Source organism: Rhinolophus sinicus, chromosome 4, assembly GCF_057876585.1.
Source record: "Rhinolophus sinicus isolate RSI-liver-muscle chromosome 4, RSI-T2T, whole genome shotgun sequence".
Classification (NCBI taxonomy): Eukaryota; Metazoa; Chordata; class Mammalia; order Chiroptera; family Rhinolophidae; genus Rhinolophus; species Rhinolophus sinicus.
This window is the reverse complement of record NC_142504.1, coordinates 24,810,740-24,834,587: the sequence shown is the minus strand read 5'-3', so window position 1 is coordinate 24,834,587 and position 23,848 is coordinate 24,810,740. Positions and strand designations below refer to the sequence as shown.

At 32.9% G+C, this 23,848-nt stretch overlaps 1 protein-coding gene across 1 annotated transcript; it reads left to right on the top strand.

Annotated features, from left to right (window-relative positions):
* The first annotated feature begins 7,035 nt into the window (after positions 1–7,035).
* On the top strand, positions 7,036–7,272 carry LOC109444841 (large ribosomal subunit protein eL39-like). The gene has a single exon (XM_088797597.1). It carries the CDS (start codon positions 7,036–7,038, stop codon positions 7,189–7,191), a length of 156 nt encoding a protein of 51 aa, XP_088653723.1. The 3' UTR covers positions 7,192–7,272.
* Positions 7,273–23,848: the final 16,576 nt, after the last annotated feature.

Genomic DNA, 23,848 nt, shown 5'->3' with positions numbered 1-23,848 from the left:
TGTGTTATTTTCATATGGTATAGTATAGGTGGTTTTCAAAAGTTTCAGTAATATATGCTTTTGTGTTAGATGGATTTTTATAATGATAGAGATGTTATGTTTTTCTATTATAGCTGTCATTGGAAAAATAAACCTATTTTCATTTTTCAATTTAATTTTTAAAAATTAGTAATGCATGGGGGGCAAAACAACCAATTCCAGTTTTGGAACATTTGAGATCCTTCTCTCTCCCTCCCTTCCTCCCTTCATCTCTCCTTCCCTTCTTCCTTCCTTTTTTTCTTTACAAATTCTCTTTTCTGATTCTCAAGATAAAAATCAACTAAGCAATACATAAAGTCCCTGGGCTGATATGAGTGGTCGTCATGAGAGCCTGGGTTCACTTGCAACCATTTCCTCTCTGAAGAGACCTGACCTGGTCTTTATCCCTGCTAGTGTCCTAGACAAGGATGCTGCTAAGCCCAGCTTGAGTTACATAACCTCTTCTGGACCTATCAGTTGTGGCCATGGGGAATTATACCATGGGAGAAACAAGGCTGCTAAGAATTGAACACTTTAGGAGAAGCAAGTTGTTTACAGAGAAACAGTGATAGTCAAGCAGGTTGTTGCGTGGAACAGTTATTGCTTTATTTTTGGCTTTATATTTGTTTCAATGAGGATAAAAAATAGTAAATTGTCTCTGTTTTACACAATCTTGTAATCCTGTTAGGGAGAGAATAACATTAATATGATCAGAATTTACATCTAAATAATTAGATTTTTATGAAGAGTTTTAAAAATAAACTGTTATACAATAATTACCTGGTATTTTATAATGTGTAACAACCTCATTAGTATATTGAAATGGCAGATCATATCATTTCCCTTATCAATAGTATGCAAGGAAATATGGAAAGATTTTCTAAGTATACCTTTCTGATTTTAATGGGAACTACATAAAGAGTAATTAGCTGTCTAATGAAATGGTTCTGATATTTGAAGCTATAAAGTTGTAGATATCTAAAGAGGGGTTTAGTTTATGGCCTTCGTATAAAATACGCTAAAGACTAAAGTAATATGACCACATATTAATCAATTTCTTCACCAGTGAAATACAAATTTAACAGCATTACACATCCTTTAATGTTTTCTTTGGTTTTGAGTTGATAATGATTAGCCTTGAATACACATGTAATAAAAAATAAATAAATAAAACACAACTACGTAAGGTTACTTTGCAAATAACCTGAGCTCTAATATGGCTTGTTATATCTGTCCTGTCAAAAGGAAAAGAGGTATCTGAAAGTGACTTCTAAAATGTCTTCCTTAAAGCTAAGCCATCCTCTTAGAGGATGGAACAGTCTGAAGTAGTTTAGGACTAAACTGACCTAGGTTTTCCATATACAGAACTGGTTTTCTTTTACCACAATGAATTGTATCAATACACAAAGAAAGGCAACACCCTTTTGTTATAGTAGACTGGGAATATCTTCACTGTTGGGTATTTGTTTCCTGTGAACCCCAGTGTCTGGCACAATAGCTGCTCAATATGGGTTCAAGAAATGCTTGCTGAATTTTTAATAAAGTGGTGAGCATACATTCAATGGATGTCAATAATTTCAATTGATGATTTTGGAAAGTACTTCTTTTAGTTACCATTGGTTCGATACTTGCTCGTCTCCTTTTTTAGGATAAAAACGTCGAGGAGCTGATAGCAGATATTAGACACAAAAATGAATGTTATCATACAGGCTTAACACCTTTCCTTAGTAAAATCATAGACCTGCAGATCAGAAATCAGAACTGGGGAAATAAAAAAAAAATCGTAGAGACAAAAAAAGTCATTGATTAGATGTGTTCAAAGATCTTTAGATGCATGGAGAATCAATATACATAGCTGGTGAATTGGATTGTAAAATAACATTCAAAATATGACATATATTTAACTTTAAAAAAGTTTGTAAAAGAAATTTTAGTGTATTTATTTACCAACTAAATGATACTAGATTATTGTGTGTTGATACATTCAAAATTGGTGAAGGATTGGGCAGGCTCTTTCATTGATCACCTATAGTACCATATTTTTTAAATGTATTTTCTAAGATTTTCTTCCATAAATTTGAAACTCTATTTTTAAGAATAAAAATTTATCAGGCATGGTAAATAAGAATCATAAACCTATCTCCAGTTTGCTAAACCTGAATTGCTCGATTTCAAGTTGATTTACATTCAGTTTAGTTCAGTTTAATTACAGTTTTTGTCTCAATATCAGTGGATTGATATTGAATCAACAAATGGATTGATTACTTGTTCCAATTACATGTGAATTTAACTGTGATATTAATGGTAATAAAGCAATGTTTTGTGAAGTATAGCAGACTGCCTATCCTACTCCCATTTAAAAGACATGCTGTCACTTTTACTGAAGCATCAAGAAATGAACCACTTTATTGAATCAGACAAATCTTTCTTTTCCCCAAAGAAGTAGCAATCATTTAAGATTAGTAGAGTTGAGAAAATACGCAAATCCATTTTTAAGGACCTGAGATCCTAGTAATGATCTGGTGGTAATCTAATGAGATTCTAGTGATGAAATATGTTGAGGATGTTGGTAGACTATTCAGGTGCAATTCCCAGCTGACAACACAGGAAGAACAAAGTAAAGAGTCCTTTTTGTAATTCCATTTGTTGCTAAAGCCTTTATTTCCCTTTTATAAATGTCTAAAAATCCCTTTTGCAAAATTCTTTGTTCATTTTCTAGGCCCTGATAATCTTTTAGTTAAAATATTTAAGTAAGCTATCAGCAAAGGGGACTTTTGATGTCAACCTGTCAAAGCAATTTTTAGTGTCATTGTCAAAAGCCCCAAATAATTTATAATGATCGTATATGTCACACTAAATACTCTCATCTTTCTTAAGGCAAAGTTTACACCCATGGAATTTAGTGAGAGTACTGATACAAACTGACCCAATTTTTTTTCCTGAGCTCCACTTCCCCTAGTAGTACTGGTGATAAAATCTAACACAATTAGCATAGCCAAGGGGGGACGAGGGGATGTCAGAACCAGGCTGGGGCACTAGGCTCGCTGGGTTAGAAGCATGGTTCTTTCACTTTCTAGCTGTGCAAACTTGGACACATTTCTTAACCTCTGACTCAGTTTCTTTATAGGGGTTATATAACATGGTTTATAGAGTTGTATTAGATTTAATAAATTAATCCACATAAAGCGCTTAAAATAGTACCAATCATATAGTAAGTGCTGTATAAAGAAATGTTCAATAAAATAATTAAAATGTTATTTCTTCCCTAAATTATTTGTATTTCTTCTCACTGTGATTTCTATAAAAGAGCTGTAAAATTCATTGGTCATATGACAAATATATTTAGTAACATGTTATTCCTACATCTTCCCATCCTTTGTAAAGGGAAAAAAATAATACATGCCCTGAAGGTTGACATTATTTCAGAATATTCCCTTCTTGCATCATTTCAAAATTTTATGTAACTTCAGGTCATATTATATCAGACAACTCAAGAAGAATGCCAGTGGCATTCACCTTGTTCTACCTTTCTGTTGATAACCTTTCTATAGACGTATTATTTAATAAGTGAGCAAATTGGAACTGGCAGATGAACCCACCCTACAATAAGGAAAAAGAGGGTGGGCACATGTTCTTTGCCTAATTGCCAATGGATTAGAGTCAGTCTACGTCCCCTTCTTGGAAAGTGTATCTTTCTTTATTCTTTCTGCTTAACTTGAGAGAATGTTCATTCATTTATCTAACATCTCCATTTTTATTTTCAAGTATATGCTTCCTCAGCATGTAAGAATTTCAAATGTGAAAACAAAAACTTTATATTACTCTTTCCTTAGAGATGCATCACTGTTAAAAAAAAGAAAATCAATACCCAAACACTATTAATTAACACAATTGCAGAAAGATTTTAGAAACTAATACCCCATCTTTCAAGGATTACCTGAAGTTTCAAAGTCAGATAATCTCACTAAAACACACACAAACACATACATTCCAATGGATACAAAAGGTGAGTACAAATATATTCAAATCTGTTATTAATAAGTATGAATGAGCACCTACCGTGATCCTAGCACTGTTCTTGGTAACTCTTATTGTTTATTTAGCCTTGCAACACATCTGCCAGATAGTTATTTGCAGTCCTATATTGCAGGTAAGGAGGTTGTGTCTCTAAGGCTAACAAACATTATCAATTCTGCCCCAAACTTGTATTTTTCTAAAGTCCATCACACCATTCTAGGAAGTCTTGCTTTCATCTTATGATATAAAAACTAATGAGATAACATAATTTAAAGCAATAAAGGAAAATCTCAGTGCTGGTATTCACCAGCTCCAGCAGAGGAAAAAGATCAAAGCCTTGCTCTTTGTAATATATTTGTCTTTTTTTTCCCTTTTCCTGAAGAAGGGAGGGACAAACTCCACTCTCTAAAAAGCATGTTTAGGGTAATTTCTCATTAGATAATAAATTAATTAACTTAATGCTGGCTGTAAATACTGCTAGCTAAGTTTTTATTAGATAAACTAAACACTAAACATATAATTTAACAAAACTAAATAATTTTTCCAATTTAATACAAGTAGGCATTTCCACCATTAGTATAAACTGAGCGGTATAGTTAGGATACTTTTAGCAGCAATTCACAGAATACCAAAACAAAATACCGTTTTTTTAATATTTATTTACTTTACTTATTTATTTATTTTTCATGGGCTAATAGAGTATAATTTATTTTATTTTTCAATTACAGCTGACATTATATTAGTTTCAGTTGTACAACATAGTGATTACACATTTACATAACCTATGAAGTGATCACCCCAATAAATCTAGTATCCACTTAACACCATACATAATTATCAAAATATTGCTGACTATATTCTCTATGTTATACTTTACATCCCCTTGACAGTTTTTATAACTAATGATTGATACTTCTTGATCCCATCACCTTTTTCACACATCTGCCCAAATTGTCCATCTGGCAACCATCAATTTGTTCTTTCTATCTGTAAGTTTTGTTCTGTTTTGTTCGTTTCTGTTTTTAGATTCCACATATAAGTGAAATCATTTGTCTTTCTCAGTGTGACTTACTTCACTTAGGTCCATCCATGTTATTGCAAATGGCAAAATTTCATTTTTTATGGCTGAGTAATATTCCATTGTGTGTGTGTGTGTGTGTGTGTGTGTGTGTGTGTGTGTGTGTGTGTTTCTCCATTTGTCAATCAGTGGACACTTAGGATACTTGCACATCTTAGGTATTATAAATAATGATGCAATGAACATAGGCGTACATATATCTTTTTGAATTAGTGTTTTGAATTTCTTTGGATAAACAGAAGAGGAATTGTTGTGTCATATGGTAGTTCTATTTTTAATTTTTTGAGGGACCTCCAAACTGTTTTCCATAGTGGCTGCACCAATTTGTAACCCCACCAACAATGTACAAGTGTTTCCTTTTTTCTACATCCTCACCAACACTTGTTTGTTGATTTATTGATGATAGCCATTCTGACAGGAGTGAGGTGGTGTCTCAATGTGGTTTTTCTTTGCATTTCTCTGATGATTAGTGATGTTGAGCATCTTTTCATGTCTATTGGCCATCTATATGTCCTCTTTGGAGAAATGTCTATTCAGATTCTCTGCCCATTTTTTAAATCAGGTTGTTTGAGGTGGATTAGTATTAAGTTATACGAGTTTCTTATGTGTTTTAGATATTAGCCCCTTATCAGATGTGTCATTGGTTAATACCTTCTCCCATTCAGTAGGTTCTTTTCATTTTATTGATGGTTTTCTTCACTGTGCAAAAAGTTTTTAGTTTGATGTAGTTCCATTCATTTATTTTTCTTTTGTTTTCCTTGCCAGAGAAGAAATATCTAAAATAATACTGTTAAGAGTCATTCATTTCAAAGGGTTTACTACCCTGTTCCCCCAAAATAAGACCTAGCCAGACAATGCATCTTTTGGAGCAAAAATTAATATAAGACACGGTCTTATTTTACTATAATATAAGACCAGGTCTAATATAATATAATATAATACCAGGTCTTATATCAATTTTTGCTCCAAAAGATGCATTAGAGCTGATTGTCTGGCTGGGTCTTATTTTCAGGGAAACACGGTATGTATGTTTTCTTCCAGTTTTATGGTTGTGAGTCTTATTTAATCTGTAATCCATTTTGAGTTTAGTCTTGTAAATGATGTAAGAAAGTGATCCAGTTTCATTCTTTTGCATGTATCTGTCCAATTTTCCCATCATCATTTATTGAAGAGACTGTCTTTACCCCATTGTATAATATTGCCTCTTCTGTCATAGATTAATTAACCAAACAACTGTGAGTTTATTACTAGGCTCTGTTATCTAGGGTCTTTTTGGTTCCATATAAATTTTAGGATTATTTGTTTTAGTTCTGTGTAAAAAGCCATTGGTATTTAGATAGGGATGGCATTGAAGTTATAGATTGCTTTTGGTAGAATGGGCATTTTAACTGTGTTAATTCTTCCTATCCATGAGCATGGTATATGTGTCCATTTATTTGTATCTTCTTCAATTTCTTTCTTCAATGTCTCATAGTACAGGTCTTTTGCCACTTTGCTTAAATTTAGGTATTCTGTTCTTTTTGATGCAATTAAAAATGGGATTTTCTTAACTTCTCTTTCTGATAGTTCATTACTGGCGTATGAAACGCAACTGATTTCTGAATATTAATTTTCTATCCTGCTACTTTTACTGAATTAATTTACTAGTTCTAATAAAAAATTAGTCCCCCCTCCCTTTGGTAGAATCTTTAGAGTTCTCTATGCATAGTATGTCATCTGCAACTAATGACAGTTTTACTTCTTTCTTTCCAGTTTGAATGACTTTTATTTATTTTGTCTGATTGCTATGGCTAAGACTTCTAATACTATGTTGAATAAGAGTAATGAAAGTGGGCATCCTTGTCTTGTTTATCTTAAAGAAAAAGCGTTCAGGCTCTCTTTTTTGCCACCATTGTAGTGCATGCGATTGACTTTTCCTCACCATGTCTTCTCACAAGACTTTTAGGATCAAGTGGTTTCTGGACAAGAAACAAAGCAGAATCAGCCCATTCCCCCAATGGATTCTGATGAAAACGGGTAATAAAATCAGGTACAACTCCAAGAGGAGACATTGGAGAAGAACTAAGCTGGGTCCATAAGGAATCACACAAGAGATGGCACACATATTTGTGCCATCTGGGTTGCTTGGGTTTTGCCATAGCACTGAAAAGATGGTTACTATCTGAACAGTTGAGTATGTTTCATTGGGAAATTATTGGAAAAATGAGTTTTCACTTAATAAGTTTCTGCACTGGTAGTTTGGTTCAGTACTAAATATGTGAGGCCTTTTTGGGGGAAATAAAAGCTTTCAGCTTTTTACCATTGAGTATAATATTAACTCTGTGTTTTTCATACATGGTCTTTATAGTGTTGTGGTATGTTCCCACTATTCCCACTTTGCTGAGCATTTTTATTATAAATGAATGTTGATTTTTGTTTAAATTATGTTTCTGCATCTATTGATAATATGATTTTTATCCTTCCTTTTGTTTATGCAGTGTATCACATTAATTGATTTGCAGATATTGAACCAAACTTCATCCAAGAATAAATATCACTTGATCATGGTATATGATCATGGTATATGACTATGTTAACAGTTACTGATTTGTTCAGATTTTGTGTTTCTTCCTGATTCAGCCTTGGAGATTGTATGTTTCTAAGAATTTATCCATTGCGTCCAGGTTGTCCAATTTGTAGGTATATCACTGTTCATAGTTTTTTCTTATAAAACTTGGTATTTCTATTCTATTGGTTATCACTTTTCCCCTTTCATTTCTGATTTTACTTACTTAGGCACTCTCTTTTTTTCTCAGTGAGACTGGCTAAAGGTTTATAAACTGTGTTTATGTTTTCAAAGAACCAGCTCTTGTTTTCTTACATTTTTTTCCTATTGTCTTTTTTAGACTCAATTTTGTTTATTTACACTCTATTCTTTAGTATTCCTTCTAATCACTTTAGGCTTTGTTTGTTCTCCTTTAGGTATAAGGTTGCATTGTTTATTTGAGACTTTTCTTATTTCTTGAGGTAGGCCTGCATTGCTATAAATTTCCCTTAGAACTGCTTTGGCTGTGTCCCATAGATTTTGGGTCGAAGTGTTTTCATTTTCTTATGTCTCAAGGTATCTTTTTATTTCTTCATCTTGGTGTTAACCCATTCAGTGTTTAGACACATGTTACTTAGCCTCTATGTGTCTGCAGGGTTTTTAGTATTCTTCATAGAATTGATTTCTAGTTTCATACTGTTATGATGAGAGAAGATGCTTGATATGATTTCAATCTTCTTAAATTTATTGAGAATTGTTTTATGGCCTAAAAAGTGGTCTACCCTGGAAATGTTAGATGTTCACTTGAGTAAAGTATATATTCTGGTGCTCTTGGGTAAAATTTTCTTAAAATATCAATTAAAATATCTAATGTGTCATTTAAGGACACTATTTCCTTGTTGATTTTCTGCCTGGATGATCTATCCATTGATGTCAATGGGTTATTGAAGTCTTCTACTATGACTATATTGCTGTTTCTTTGCCCCTTTATATCTGTCAATATTTGCTTTATGTATTTTGGTGCTCCTATCTTAGGTACATAGATGTTTATGAGAGTTATCTCATTTTGTTGGACTCATCGCTTTATCATTATGAAATGCCTTTTTTTCTCTCATTACAGCCCTTGTTTTAAAATATATTTTGTCTGATGTAAGTATTGCTACCCCATCATTTTTAAAATTTCCATTTGTATGAGATATCTTTTTCCAACCCTTTACTTTCAGTTTGTGTATGTCTTTCAATCTGATATGGGTCTCTTGTAGGCAGCATATATAGGGTTTTTTATTATTATTATTATTCATTCAGCCATACTATGTCTTTTGGTAGGAGCATTTAGTCCATATATATTTAAAGTAATTATTTATAGGTATGTAGTTTTTGCTATTTTATTGTTTTCTGATTATTTTTGTAGTTCTTCTCTGTTCCCTTCTTATTTTTTCTTCTCTCTTTTCTTGTATGTAGATAACTTTCTATAGTATTGTTTGGATATCTTTTTCTTTATTTTTTGTATATCTCTTGTTGATTTTTGGTTGGTGGTTACCATGTCGTTCATATATACCAAGTTATGTTCATAGCAATCTATTTTAAGTTGATGGTCACTTAAGTTTGAACACATTCTAAAACCACTACAATTTTACTCTCTCCTACACTTTTATGTTTTAGTCATTATATTTTATATTTTACTTTGTGTGTGCATGTGTATGTGCGTGTGTCCCTTATTTATTATTGTAAATACACATGGTCTTCCTACTTTTTTATTTTTAACCTTTGTACTAGCTTTATAGTTGGTTGATCCACTGCTTTTACTGCTTGTCTTAGTGAGCTTTTTTTTTTCCTTTCCTATATTTTCTTGTTGATACTTTTGAATGTTTCTTTGCTACTTAAAGAAGTTCCTTTTACATTTCTGTAATACTGCTTAGTCACGATAAACTCTCTTAGCTTTTTCTCATCTTGGAAACTCTTTTCTCTCCTTCAATTCTAAATGATAGACTTGGTAAACAGATTAATCTTGGTTGTAATCTTTGCTATTCATCAATTTGAATATTTTGTGCCAATCCCTTCTGACCTGCAAAGTTTCTGTTGAGAAATCAGCTGATAGTCTTATGGGAGTTTCCTTGTAGGTAACTAACTGCTTTTCTCTTGCTGCTTTTAAGATTTTTCTCTTTGTGTTTGATCTTTGGCATTTTAATTATGATGTGTCTTGGTATGGGCCTCTTTGGATTCATCTTATTTGGGAAACTCTATGCTTCCAGGACTTATATGTCTATTTCCTTTGCCAGGTTAGGTAATTTTTTAGTCATTATTTCTTCAAAGAGGTTTTCAATCCCTTGCTCTCTTCTCCTTCTGGTACCTATCTAATGTGAATGTTGGTATGCTTGATGTTGTCTCAGGGGTCCCTTAAATTATCCTCATTTGTTTGGATTGTTTTATTTTTCTTGTTCTGATTGGGTTTTTTTGCTACGTTATCTTCTAAATCACTGATTCGATCCTCTGCTTCCTCTAATCTACTGTTGATTCCCTCTAATATATTCTTCACTTCAGTTATTGTGTTCTTTATTTCTGATTAATTCCTTTTTTTTGTTTGTTTTCTACCTCCATATTTATGTTTCCTATCTTTCTTGAACTTCTCACTGAGATCACTGAGAATTATCTTAACCAGTGTTTTAAACTCTGCATTTCATAGATTGCTTGTCTCCATTTTTGTTTTATTATTTTTCCAGAGCTTTTTTCTGTTTTTCTCATTTGGCACATATTTTTTTGTTTCCTCATTTTCCCTGCCTCTCTTTGTTTGTTTCTATGCATTAAGTACAGCTGCTAGTCTCCTGGACTTAGTAGAATGGCCTTATGCAGTAGGTGTCCTATGGTGCCCAGTGATGCAGTCCCCCTGGTCACCTAAACTGGGCGCTCCAGGTGTGTGCCTTTTGTGGGGTTTGTGTGCCCTTCTGTTGTAATTGTGACTTGGTTGCTCTTTGTACATCAATGGGAGGGATTGACTCTAAGGCTGATTGGTTGTGAGGATTGACTGTGACTACAGTGGAGGAGCTGCTGTGCAGGGGCTGACTCTACATAGCAGGATGGCCTTTAACAAAGCTCTGGTACCTGCCCAGTCTTCACTTGCGTATGCCATTTGTGGAGGTGGTTGGGTAGTGTTCAGACAGAGTTCTGAGGCCTCTTAGAAGGGTCTCTGTTGCAAGCCAAGATTAGCAGCTGCCTGTGTCCTTCCCAGAGCCACTTATTATGAGCTACAAAGTGATCTGCTGATGGTTGTCATTTGTGCTGGACTTGGAGCTGACTGGGAGAGGCTAATCTCCAACCCTAGGCCTGCTGCCTGGCTTGGGGCCGCTTAGCAAGAGGTGTGGTCACACTGAGGTCAGATGCTGCTTGTTTGGGGTTTGTGAAACTTTGAGAGGTTTTAGGAAATTCTGCAGCATGAGCCAAACAGGCCATTTGTACGGAAAAGCCACTGGAAGGGGCTTGGAAGGGCCCAAAAGATGGGTGGTGCAGGATCTCATGGAACAACCTTAGAGGAGTAAACGGTATTAGCCAGGTTAATGGGGACTCAGCTATAGTGCCCATCTGCATGTGTAGGTTGGATGGTGAGAGGGCTCAATAAAGGAACAGTGGCTTTTGCCAGCTCTTCTATCTCGAAGAAAGCGCCCTCCTCCCCCCAGCCCTCATCCTGAGCCAGACAATTCATTTCCTCTCCATTTATCCCTGGCTCCTTTCAAGTTGCTGCCTCAGCACTGGAGCTCAGAGTGAGTGAGTCCATCAGTAAGTAAGTCCGCATGCAGGGCCTTTAAGAGGAGTGCCTGGAACTGCAGCCATCCTTGGCTCATTCAGCCACAATCTCCACTGGTTTTTCACAGCAACAAGTAGTGATGAGGAATTCTCTTTCTGGCCCTGGGAACCCTGGGCTGGAGTGCCTGGTGTGGGGCTGGAACCCCTTGCTCTTCAGAGGAGAACTCCATAGCTGAGGTATCCCTCCCAGTTTTCAACCACCACATGTGGGTATGGGGACCAGCCCATTCTGCATCTCCACCCCTCCTACCAGTCTTGATGTGGTTTCTTCTGTTTATCCTTAGTTATAGGACATCTGTTCAGCTAGATTTCTGGTCAATGATAGTTGTAATTTTGATGTGGCCATGGGAGGAGGTGAGAACAGCATTTACCTACTCCATCATCTTGATCAGAAGCCCCTACTCCACCATCTGGACTGTAAATCAGAGTGTAGCTTCTTACAAATTGCCTTTTTAAATGAAGGAAATTCCCTATCACAAACCAGAATGTTCAAAAGTTTGTCTGGCAATAGAGCCATAGGCATCATGTAATCAGCTGCTAAAAGGTATTATTGAAAGCAATCAGTAAATTATTTTGTTTTGAACTGAATTGAAATGTTATTTATTTTTAATCATTTCTATACTATGATGATATATATATATATATATATATATATATATCAGTTTAGCATATATATATGTAAGATATATACATTTAGGTAAGATATATAGATATATAGATAGATGTATATATATATATGTATGTGTGTGTATATATATATATACACACACACACACACACACACACATTCTTAGCTATAACACTATTTGTGTGGTATTGGAAAATTTGCATAAACTTTCTGCCTATTAGTTTCCTCATCTGTAAATACTAATGGTATATACTTTACGGATCATTTGAGTAATTGATAAGACAATCCATGGAGAGTATTTACCATAGTTCCTGGAAAGTAGTAAGTGTATCATTTTAGGAGCTTTACTGAGTGGGTGCAATCATCACCACAATCCATTCAATTTTAGCATTCATATCTGAAAGTTTTTGATTCACATTAAAAATCTGTGAAATGGAAAAACACAATGGTTGCCAATATTAAGTGAGATTTAATATAGAGAAGTGTGTATGTATATATAATTAGCTCAATAGATTGAAAACGCACATAAATATTACCTGGAACTTAGATTAACTTTTCCTAATTATTTCTTTCTCTACCACATCTGAATTGAATTTGTGAAACAATTTAATAGGGTTTTGTTTTTAATTTAATAATTTATCTTTCTCTAGTCCATAAAACTACAAATACAGCTTTCACTAAGATGTATTCAAAATTTGTGAGTGTCTGTATAGCAACAACCACCAACATTCCTTGCCAAAATGAATTAACATATTTTTCACAGAAGTTTGTGTTATTTCCATTGCAGAAGGTCCTGAAAATACGCTATTACCCCAACCTGTTGCTCTCTCTGCACTTACTACAAATAGTCAAAAACATAAATAATTCTGAGAAATGGGCGTTAAGAAACTGGGGAAATTTATATGTTAACCTTTACAGATACATGTATGATATATTTAACCATTATATATAATACTTATTTATATTATTATTATATATACTGTGTATACATTGTTTTATATATAACATATATTCATTATTTGAAAAATTAAGCAAATGAGGCTGGAACACTATTCAGGACACAAAAATGTAAAAAAAAAAAAAAAAAACAACCTCTTCAAAATATAGCTGTTTACTCATCTTTCCAAGGTTAATAATTCTATTTTACGAGACAAGGTTTATTTTTTATAGGATTTTCACTGCTTTATTGGTACGACAACATTGAAAAAAAAAGAACATTCAGTGACTTGTTGCCAATAAATGACACAAAATGTAAGTCCTGAAAAATATGAAACATAGTAATAAAACAAGTGGAGAATCACACATACCACACTCTCCTCCACATATGCCATTAGAGTTCAATTTTACTGTCTGTTTAAAGCTTTCTTTGAGTTTTCTTTATCTCTCTTTTAAACTTTTTTTCTGCTGCTATGGTCAAAGTCACTAGTTATATTTAAGATTATCTTGCTCTAAAAAGGATTTTAATTATAAATTTGAGTGTGTTAAGCAAATACTAATTACACATTAAGGGCCAAATTCTGACCTTGATTTAAACAAAGAATTTATACTTACTTTGATTAAACTTCAACATCTAACACATTACCAAAAATCTTTAATGTTGAGTTTCATCTACAGATATGATGATGTAGCTGTCAGAGAAATAAAACATTTAGTTAAGTATAATTTGAACTAATCATTAGGTGTCACAGAAAAATGTTTTATGAGCATCTTTCTATTTTACATTGAGTCTCCCAATACTAAAATTCAAAGGTTAATGGGATTTACTTCTAGAGACCTAAATATCGTGTCAAAACTTTTGTTTTTGAAATATTTTTCTCCTTTCCTCATGTCTTGAATTTTCTTTAGAAAGACTGAGTTGATGAATACCATACACAGAAAGACTAGAGAGCTTTTACTAGAAAAAGTTGGCTTTGTCTCTGGGAATCTTGGCAAACCAGAGGCGGGGGAAGGGAGATAACAACAAATATCTTGAAATTCAAGCAAATAAGGTTCAAATATCTGCCTCTTGATAACAGTCTGCTAGTGGGATATTCATGTAATAAGACACTTTTTTGTTGTTGTTGTTTCAAATAGAATAAGAGATTCTCTCTTCTCCTCAAAACTTATCACTTAAAAAAAAAATTAGACCCAAGAGAAGTGAAAACAATTATACACACAAAAACTTGTACACTAATGTTCATGGCAGCACTTTTGGCACTCTTCATAATTGCCAAAAGCTAGGGAAATAAAATAATTAAATGGCTATCAACTGATGAATGGATAAACAAAATGTGGTATATCCATAAAATGAAATATTATTCAGCCACAAAAAGAAATGAAGTACTGATACATGCTACAACATGGATGAAAGCTGAAAATACTATGCTATGTGAAAAAAGCCAGTCACAAAAGACTATATATTATATTATTTCATTCATATGAATGTTCAGGATAGGGAAATCTATAAAAATATAAAGTAGTTTGCTTAGGGCAGATGGGTGAGGACAGAGGATAGGGAATAATAGTCAAAGGATATGGGTTTTTTTTTAAAGGTAATAAACATATTCTAAAACTGGCTATGATGATTATTACACATATCTGGGAATATACTAAAAATTAGCTAATTCTACACTTTAAATACATGTATTACATATTATGTGAATTGTATCTCAATAAATCTATTGTAAAGTAAAAAGATAATTAGAAAATGTTACATAATAGTCTAAGTCTGATTTACAGTAATATCCTAGGACATAGAACATAGCACTAGAGACTCTACGTATTTAATTTAACTGTAGTTGATTTCAAGAACTCTAATATTTTTAATTATTATTTTAGTAGTTTCTATTTATAGTCCTCTATTTTTAGACTAGAATGCATTGGAATATTCCTTCAGATGTTGAGTTACATCGAAATGTCCTAAAATGCTTTTCATACATAAATATATTTGTCAAGATGTGCTCCATTCTATGTAATAAATTATCAGAAGCTAATGCTCTGATCAGTTACACCACACTATGCTATTTATAGCTTGAAACCCAGCAGGGATTTTTTTTTTTAATTTAGTATAATTTTAAACTTACAAAAATAGCTCTCTTACAACTCCCCTGCTGTGTCTCAGATTTTTGCCAAGGCTTTTTGTAATATGTTATCACTAGAGTAACATCCTTCTATAAATATTGCATCCTTGATGTTAATGTCACCCAAAATAGCAATGTGGTCTAAAGGATACAGAGAGAAGAAAAGTAAAGAAACTAAAGTAAGTTTATTTTTTCTTTAATTTCTAATAATTACAACTTCCATATAATCATGCCTTCCCACTTATCTACATACCTTCTAAATGTGGAAGTCTCCCTTGGGTTTCAGGGCTTTATTTTCTTCAAGGCCAAAATAATTTTTCTTAGAAAAATAAGCTCAGTTGGATAGCTGATGTGTCATCTGAAAGAAAAAAAAAATGTCATTGAACTTTCTTGAATACTTGGTAAAAGCTCTACTAACCCAAGTCTTGACTGCTTGCAGATTTCTCATTTCAATGACCTACTACATGAAGCAATTTCTTCACTGTACAGATTTTAAAGACATAAACCAAGAATGCTATAATCTGAATCTTGACATGAATTCTAAAGAGGATGGCATTGACATAGCTTGTTTTTATACTCTGACATTTTAATTTATATATTCTAAGGAAAATTTAGTCCACATGTAACTAATTGTCAATCATATTTTATTCATCAAACTATATTATAAAGGAGCTACTTGAGGCACTAATTCAAAGAGCTTTTGAAATAGGCTTTGGAAATTGTTTTTTTAATGAGTTATTAAAATATTGTTCTTGAAAAAGAGAAAGTCATTATTCTGAACCCAAAGTAACAAAAAAATCTCAAGTTCAACTTGAAAGGCTGAATGATTAGTACATTTAATAAAACTAATTTTTGAGTTCCCATTCTAACAGGCTGCCTTTTTAGAACATCCCTACGCTTATGTGGCCATGTTAACTGTAGCAAGAGGAAGGTGTTGTATTGTGACTACAGACTGACTTTTAATCCTCAGATAATAACCTACTGTTTGTCTCAGCTTGATAAGTCAGTTATATAAGCTAAAATTGTTTTTCTCAATCTTTCATGCAGTTTCTAATAACTCATTTTTGTAGCCCCCAACAATTCATTAGCAAAGTTAACCCAAAAAATGCAACCAGAAAATTAATTCTGAGATTTCACCGTCATTTATTCACAATATTAGGTTGAATCCTAGGAGTATGCTTATTTGAAACCCCATTATCACCATCCTTCTATACTTTATGAGTAAAACTGTAGAAGAATGATAATTTTTGTAGTGTGGGAAATGAAGTTACAGTCGGCAGGGGAAAGATGGGAGAGTGTTGAAAATAAGTTTGAGATGAAAAAGACAGAAACTCTAAGTATACAGATAGTCTAGAACTCCCAAGTTGCAGATATATTGCACACTGAAGAAAATTTGAGAATTAATAACCTACCCATAAATAGTAAGGCAGGATGTTTCTTTGTTATAGGTATAACTGTCATCTCTGAAGGATCTAATCTAGCTCACAAAAGCAGCAGCCTAGTTTCCCACATGTGCTCATACCACGCTCCCTTTCTTGCTCAAATGACAATTCCACCTACGTCTTTTGGGATCTTAGATCCCACGACTGAAAGTTTTTTTGGTATATTTTTTCCCCTTTTGTGTCCTTACTGTTTTTACAACTCATCTTCTACTATTTACTACTAACTGTAGCTGCCTGTAACTCGCATCTCTGAATGCTTCTTAGCTCCTCTGCGTTTGTTCCCTCCATGTGACCCAAACTACAGAAGACCTTGGCCACCCCTGCTGTATGTGGAAGAATGGATATAATCTCTGAAATGCCATGACTTTTCCATGTTCGTATTAGTATCTCTAAATTTAATCTAATTCCAATAGCTGTCTTCAGTTTCTGGACTATTGAAATGAAGGCTAAAGTACACAGATAAGAACAGTGGTATCGAAGTTAGGTTTAAGGTTCCTTACATGCTTTGTGAAAGAGTGACCCTTCAGAAAAATATTTTATAATTAGAAAAATTGTACCTCCCGAAATTATTGTTTATAGTTGTGAAGGTGCTTGAAAGCACAAAATATTAGTTATAGAAATGTAAGATATATTTTGGATGTGATTCTTCTGTTCTCCATAATGTATGCAATAGTGTCTTAGCCCAGGTTCTCTAAAGAACTGAGCTTGTAGCAAAATTCACACACTAATGTTTTATTAGGAAGCTGTAACCTCGTGGACACAGAAAGAGAAACAGGGCAGTGAGGTAAAGTGACAACAAAATGAAAGCTTACTTTCTATTGCATTATAAAATTTACTTAGTATCATGTGTATTGTTTATTGCCTGCCTGCCCACTATACTATAAAGTCCACGGGACATGGAATTTTTTGATTTACTGAGCAATCCAAGAAATTATGATAATCCATTTAACACAGCAAACATTCAAAAAGCATTTATGAATGAATAAGTTAATTAATGGGGAGAAAAAAATATTATATTAAAATCAGATATTATCTGCTGAAAATAGAAGAAAACCCTACCTAGAATACTTAAAGAAAATGGGGATTCATTTGCTCCTATGGCTGAAAAAATCCAGTATAGGCCAACTTTATGTACAGCTTAAGGAGATATGAAAAGCTGCCACCAGGCTCTCTACCAGTGTCTTAATTCCCCCTTTTCTCTACTTTTCATTGTCATAAGATGGCTATAGCCCCCTCACAACTTCCCAGATCCAACTCCACTGTGAAATAGGAAAATGCTATTTTGGGGATGATCAGTAGCCCCAGGATCAGCTATGATTTGAGCTTGATCCCGTCCCTTGGGGCCAGGACACTATAGTGTCGACTGGCAGAGGCCTTGGTCACATGCCCCTTATGCCAAGGAGAGGACAGCGTCACCAGAAATGTACTGGTTAAGAGGGTTGCATTAGAGACTTGGATAGTTCCAAGGTTTTACATAAGGTCGTGATTAAGAACATAACAGTATAGGAAAGGCCTTCCTAGTTAAAACAAACTGCAAATTATTTCAGAGATTGAGCAGAAATACCATCGAGAAGGATGTGCAAATAGGGAATCTCAACCAGCTCCAACCTCCCCTACCCTGGAAGTCTCACATTTAATCCATAGCATCATCTCAGATATGTGTCTATAATGGCATTACGCATGTATTATCCAAATGCAAAACAAATTGTAGAAGAACATAAGACTAGCAATTTTAATGTAAAAATAAAAATATCTATCCAGCCCCATATTTTGCCTAAATATAAAAATAAGAAACGTTTTTATTTCTTATTTTTTGCATTCCAAAGTGTAAATATATACTTCCAAATATATTGGCTAATATTTATTGCCATCAAGTTCTAAAACTTTATAATTTATTAATCTAGTTGTCATTAAAAAAAAACACACCTCGATTTAATTTTAAAATGCATGTTAAATTCTTAATAAAAACATATAAATGATACATGAGATAAATTCACACTTAGTACATTTACTGTATTTATCTTTTCCTAATAAAAAACTTCAACCATTTTTTGAACAAAGTAGATTAAACAAACAGTATGGATAATACTTCATTTCCTGTTATGACTCCCCACTTATTCTAAGACATTTTCCCCTTCTGAAAAATCTATAAGTGTGCAGGCACAGTTGCAATTTCAATTTCACCTTATGGTATTCTATTTTAAGGCTACTTAACCAGGAACAGATTACATCTAAATATAGAGAATAGCTCTATTATATTATCTTTAGTTAAGCTTTAAAACTATCAATCAAATTAGAATTATGAATCAATTTATGTATCTTAAAGTAATGTATGTCAGCTAAAGAGTTTTTCCTATATAATTACCACTTTATACTCATTCAAATGAGTATTAATTACTTTGGCACCATCTCCTACAGTGAATCCTTAAATATTAGCCTCTGTTAAAAACTTGTGCTTGTTAAAAAAAAAAATGGTTCCCTGTATATCTCAGTCATAGCACATTAGTCTTGGAATGGACCCACAGATCATCTAATTGGAAATTATTCATTTGACATGTATATAAATTGTACTCACTTTAGGAGATCTAGAGCTAGGAGCCAATTCTAATAATCCAATGATATTTCCAATAAACCATATTTCCTTCTATTCTTACATTCCATTAGTTTACAAATAAATGTCAAACCTATAGAGTATGTTCAAGCGCTTTAAATTTGGTAGTTTAAAAATAAAAGTATCTACTTGATTGATATACAATCAAATATAAGGCAGAGTTTTCCTAGACCTTTCAGACCAGATATCTTAAATGGATCATGCTGACAAATTCGTAACATCAGAATTTCACTTACTCAAAAATCTCACGCAGTTATTTCTATGACTCCCTAGGGTGTCACGTAAAGGTTGGTGAGTGTCTGTATACCCACAGGGTATGACTATTCCAGTATGAAGGCCACTGTGCTATATCACCACTCCCCAACGCACACACACACACACACAAATGCACTACATACTTCCCCATCTTGCCCTACTTTCAGTAGATTTAGAATTTTTGCTTCAATAAATATTTAAAGTTCATTTTATAATGTCTGTACAAATATTATTCACACCTGAAGCATGTAGCAAGTATGATGAATCTTTCTTTTGAATTTACTTGGGAACCACATTTTTAAAACATTTTCCACTGAATAATAGACATACAGAAATATATATACGTAAGTATTTATCTCAGTGAATTTCACCAAGGGAACACATCTGAAAACCCAGAACTTGAACAATAAGTATAATGTTAGCAGCACACAAGAAGATTCCTCATGCCTTCTCCTAGTCATTACACCATCAGAAGTGGTGATTACTATCTTGACTTTTAACACCATTTATTCATTTGCCTATTTTCTTCAATTTGCACAAATAGATTAATAGACACTCATTTTCTGGCTTTTATAGTATTCCATCTTATGCATATACCACAATTTATCATTCTACTGTTGATGAACTTGTGAATAATTTTAAGTTTTAGATATAGCAAATAATGTCATTCTCTCTGTTTTATAGCTAAGATCAAAATTACTGTATCATGGGTTTGTGTATGCTTAGTTTTACAGACACTATCAAACAGTTTTCAAAGTGGCTGTACCAAAACAACAGAATCCAGTACATGAAGGCAAACATTTACATATCCTACAAAGATCAAGTATATGAAATTACACATTAATACTGAAAAAAAAGTTTTAAATAGGGTGACTATATAACTTATTCAAGTGGGGACAGTCGGCAGTAAACCAAGATTATCCCTGACATTTATTACCCATACCCCCAAACAGATATTTTCTTAGAACACCTTACAACATAGTCATTGCTATAAACTTGGGAAAATACAATATGTTAACCAACTTTGAAGATTTGTAAAATTTCCTTAGAAAGCATAGCAATTAATTCTAGAAGTGGTAGTTCTGCCTCTTGGATCAATAGCAATAGAGAAGTTTAAAAAATGTATTTGTATTTTTTCAAATAACTTCAATTGTGGTTTTAATGTGCACTGTGTTGATGCCAAATGAAATTGAGCATCAGTTTTCATGTTCATTGATTATTGGATATTGTCTTTTATGGAATGACAGGTCAAATCTTTTGGATTCAAATAGTCAAAATCTGATGAATGTTATACGTTTTTGTTTATTTATAGGAGTTCTTTCTATTTTCTTTGAATGAGTTATCAACCATATGTATCGCAAATATTTCCCCCAACTCTAGAGCATGTTGTTTGATAAACCAAAGTTGATATTTTAATATAGTCCAGTTTATCTTTTTTTTTCACTGTGGTTAATGTTGTTTCTGATTTCAAAAACATCTTTCCATATTCAAAAATCAGATATCTTAGTTTTTCTTCTAAAATCTCCGTTTTACCTTTCAACTTTACATTTCCATCTAAGATTTGATTTCTGTTTATCGTATAAGATAGGAATTACGATTTCTCTTTTGTCAAGTCCCTATCCAATTGATACAGTACCATTTATTAAACAGACCATCTTTTCTGTCTTTGTTCTCAACCAAAAGATTATTTAAGTATGGATCCACTTCTGTTTTGTTGATTTATTTGTCTAATCATGTGCTATACCATATTTTCATCATTGTAGCTTCGTAATAAGCCTTGATAGCTGACAGTAAATATCCTTCACCTTTCTTTTTCTTCATCATTTTATTTATGCTTTTTATTTATATATAAACTTTAGAGTTACCTTGATAGATTCAAAACAAAACCTAAAACTTTTGTTAGGATTGTATTGAATCTAAGGTTCGCTTTATAAAGTACATATTGACTTCTTCTCAATATTGAACTGGCGAGCCAGGAAAATGATATATTCTGATATTTATATAACCCTTAATTTATCTCAATATGTTTTATAGAGTTCTTTTGACTCTTCTAAATTTTACTGGGAGTATTTAATGCTTTTGAGATTGTTGTAAATGCTATTTTACATTTTTATTTTTGTACATGTTTGTCTAGAATATAAATATAAAGATGATTAATAGTAATCTGCTAAATTAGTTTTTATTTTAATAATTTGTGTATAAGTTCTTTTGGACTTTCTACTTACATAGTCCCATTAAACTGTGAATAATGGTGATTGCATTTGTTCCTTCCCATCCCTTATATTTTTTCATTAATTTTCTTACCTAATACTAGCCGACTACAAGTGGCAGGAGAGGGCATCTTTGTATTGTTCCCAGTTTCAGGGTGGTTTTTTGGTTTTGTTTTGTTTATTATCCCCAAAATTTCACTAAGTATGGTGTTTTCTATAGGATTTTTGTAGATATGTATTTTCAGGTTAAAATAATTGCCTTCTTTTTCCTAGCTTGCTAAGAATTTTTAATTTAATTTTTATAAATGGAAGTTAAATTTTATCAAATGATTTTCTGTTTATATTTACTATATGATTCCCCCACCCCTTGGTTCTGAAAGTGTAGTGAATTGTACTGATTTATTCTCAGATGATAAACCTTACATCTCTGAAATAGACCCGATTTGTTGTGTTGTATTACCTTTTTTTAGGTATTACTGGACTCAAATAGTTATTTTGGAGGAAGGCATCATGAGAGAAATCAGAAAGCATCACATTTTAATACTAAATCCATATTTTGAAAACATTTATTGATTCTGTAAGAAATCCTATTATTTGTCAACTAGTTTGTTTGTATGATTAAAAGTGCTGTCTTAAAAGAACAAAAAGGACTTTTATCAAACCTAGTGTTACTCTTGAAAGCATAACAAGATTATAAAAACAGAAACACTTAACACATTTACTTTCCTTTGCAGTTAGTTCAATTAAACATTAAAATATTGAGATCAATTATCAGGTAGAATTTTTGTAAGAGTTTTTTTTCACCCAAAATTTAGAATACAAAATTTGTGAAAGCTAAATTATGAACAGGAAAAACTCCAAAAGCAAAATCTTTATCAAAAAGATATACAGTTTTGCACTAGAAATGATTTTAAATGTTCTTGTGATTTAAAAACAAAAAATATGAGAACAAACAAAGGCAAATTACACACTGGAATATTTCCAGCAAATGTGACAGAGAAAATGTAAATATTACTCCTAAGGAATAAACAGCTTTACAGCTACATTTTAAAACTAATCACAGGAGTAGAAAAATGAAAAGCTGAAATAAATCAGACACAAAAAATAAATTAAATAGCAAATATATGTATGAAATATATTTTTAACAATCAAAGAAATATAAGCCAAGGAAAGGAAACACCATTATTCAGCTATCAGATTGAAAAAAGAAAAAATACGTGTTACACTGTTGACAAGTAGAAAAGAGAAATGAACATGTCCAAATTTTTCTTATAGAGAAATAAACTGTAAGAACAATTTTTTGACCAGTAGTGGAAACTGGAATAGAAAACTTTAAAATTTGTTTGCATATGTTTATACCCAGTAATTTTACTTAAAGAAATTGACCGTAAGAGCAAATCCCATTAAAACATATAAAGGATGGTATGAAACTATTAATATAGCAAACGTGTATATATATGAAGGTGAAAAAACTAAAATGCTATATTATTGCATTACAAATAAGATACTGTTTCAGTTTTCTATTGCTGTGTAACAAATTTAGCAGAGTTAAACAACATCCATTTATTAGATTACAGTTCTGTATGTCAGAAGTTAGTCCTGGACTAGGCTCTCTGCTCATGGATATCAAAAGTCTGCTATCAAAAGTCTGCTGGAGGTTCTGGGGAAATATTCAATTCCAAACTCAGTTTTACTGATACCTAAATCCAGTTCCTTGTGACAGTAGTGCCTCCTGTTTCTTTGTTGTCTGTCAACTGAGTGGGGGGCATTCTCAGTTTCTATAAGGCACCCCCTCCAACTTTTAGCCAGTAATGGTATATCAAATCCCCATGCTTTGAGTGTCTGACCTCCAACTCTAACCCTCTCCTTCTCTGACCTCTAAATTCAGATTTAAAGTGCTCAAAAGACTATGATAAACTCCCTAGCTTAAGATCAACTGATTTGGGACTTTAATGACATCTGAAAATCCTTTCACAGCAGAAGATGGATTAGTGTTTGACTGAATAACTGGGAGGTATGTGTTCCAGTGGCAAAATCCTGAGGGTTACCCTAGAATTCTGGCCTACCACAGATCCAAAACAGAATGTGTTATGACCCTCACTTATATATAAATTAAGGAATATATATAAATTTCCATAGATATGTATACTTTCTGAAAAGATAGATTCAACACTGTGTACATATATATGTGTGTGTGAGATAATTTTA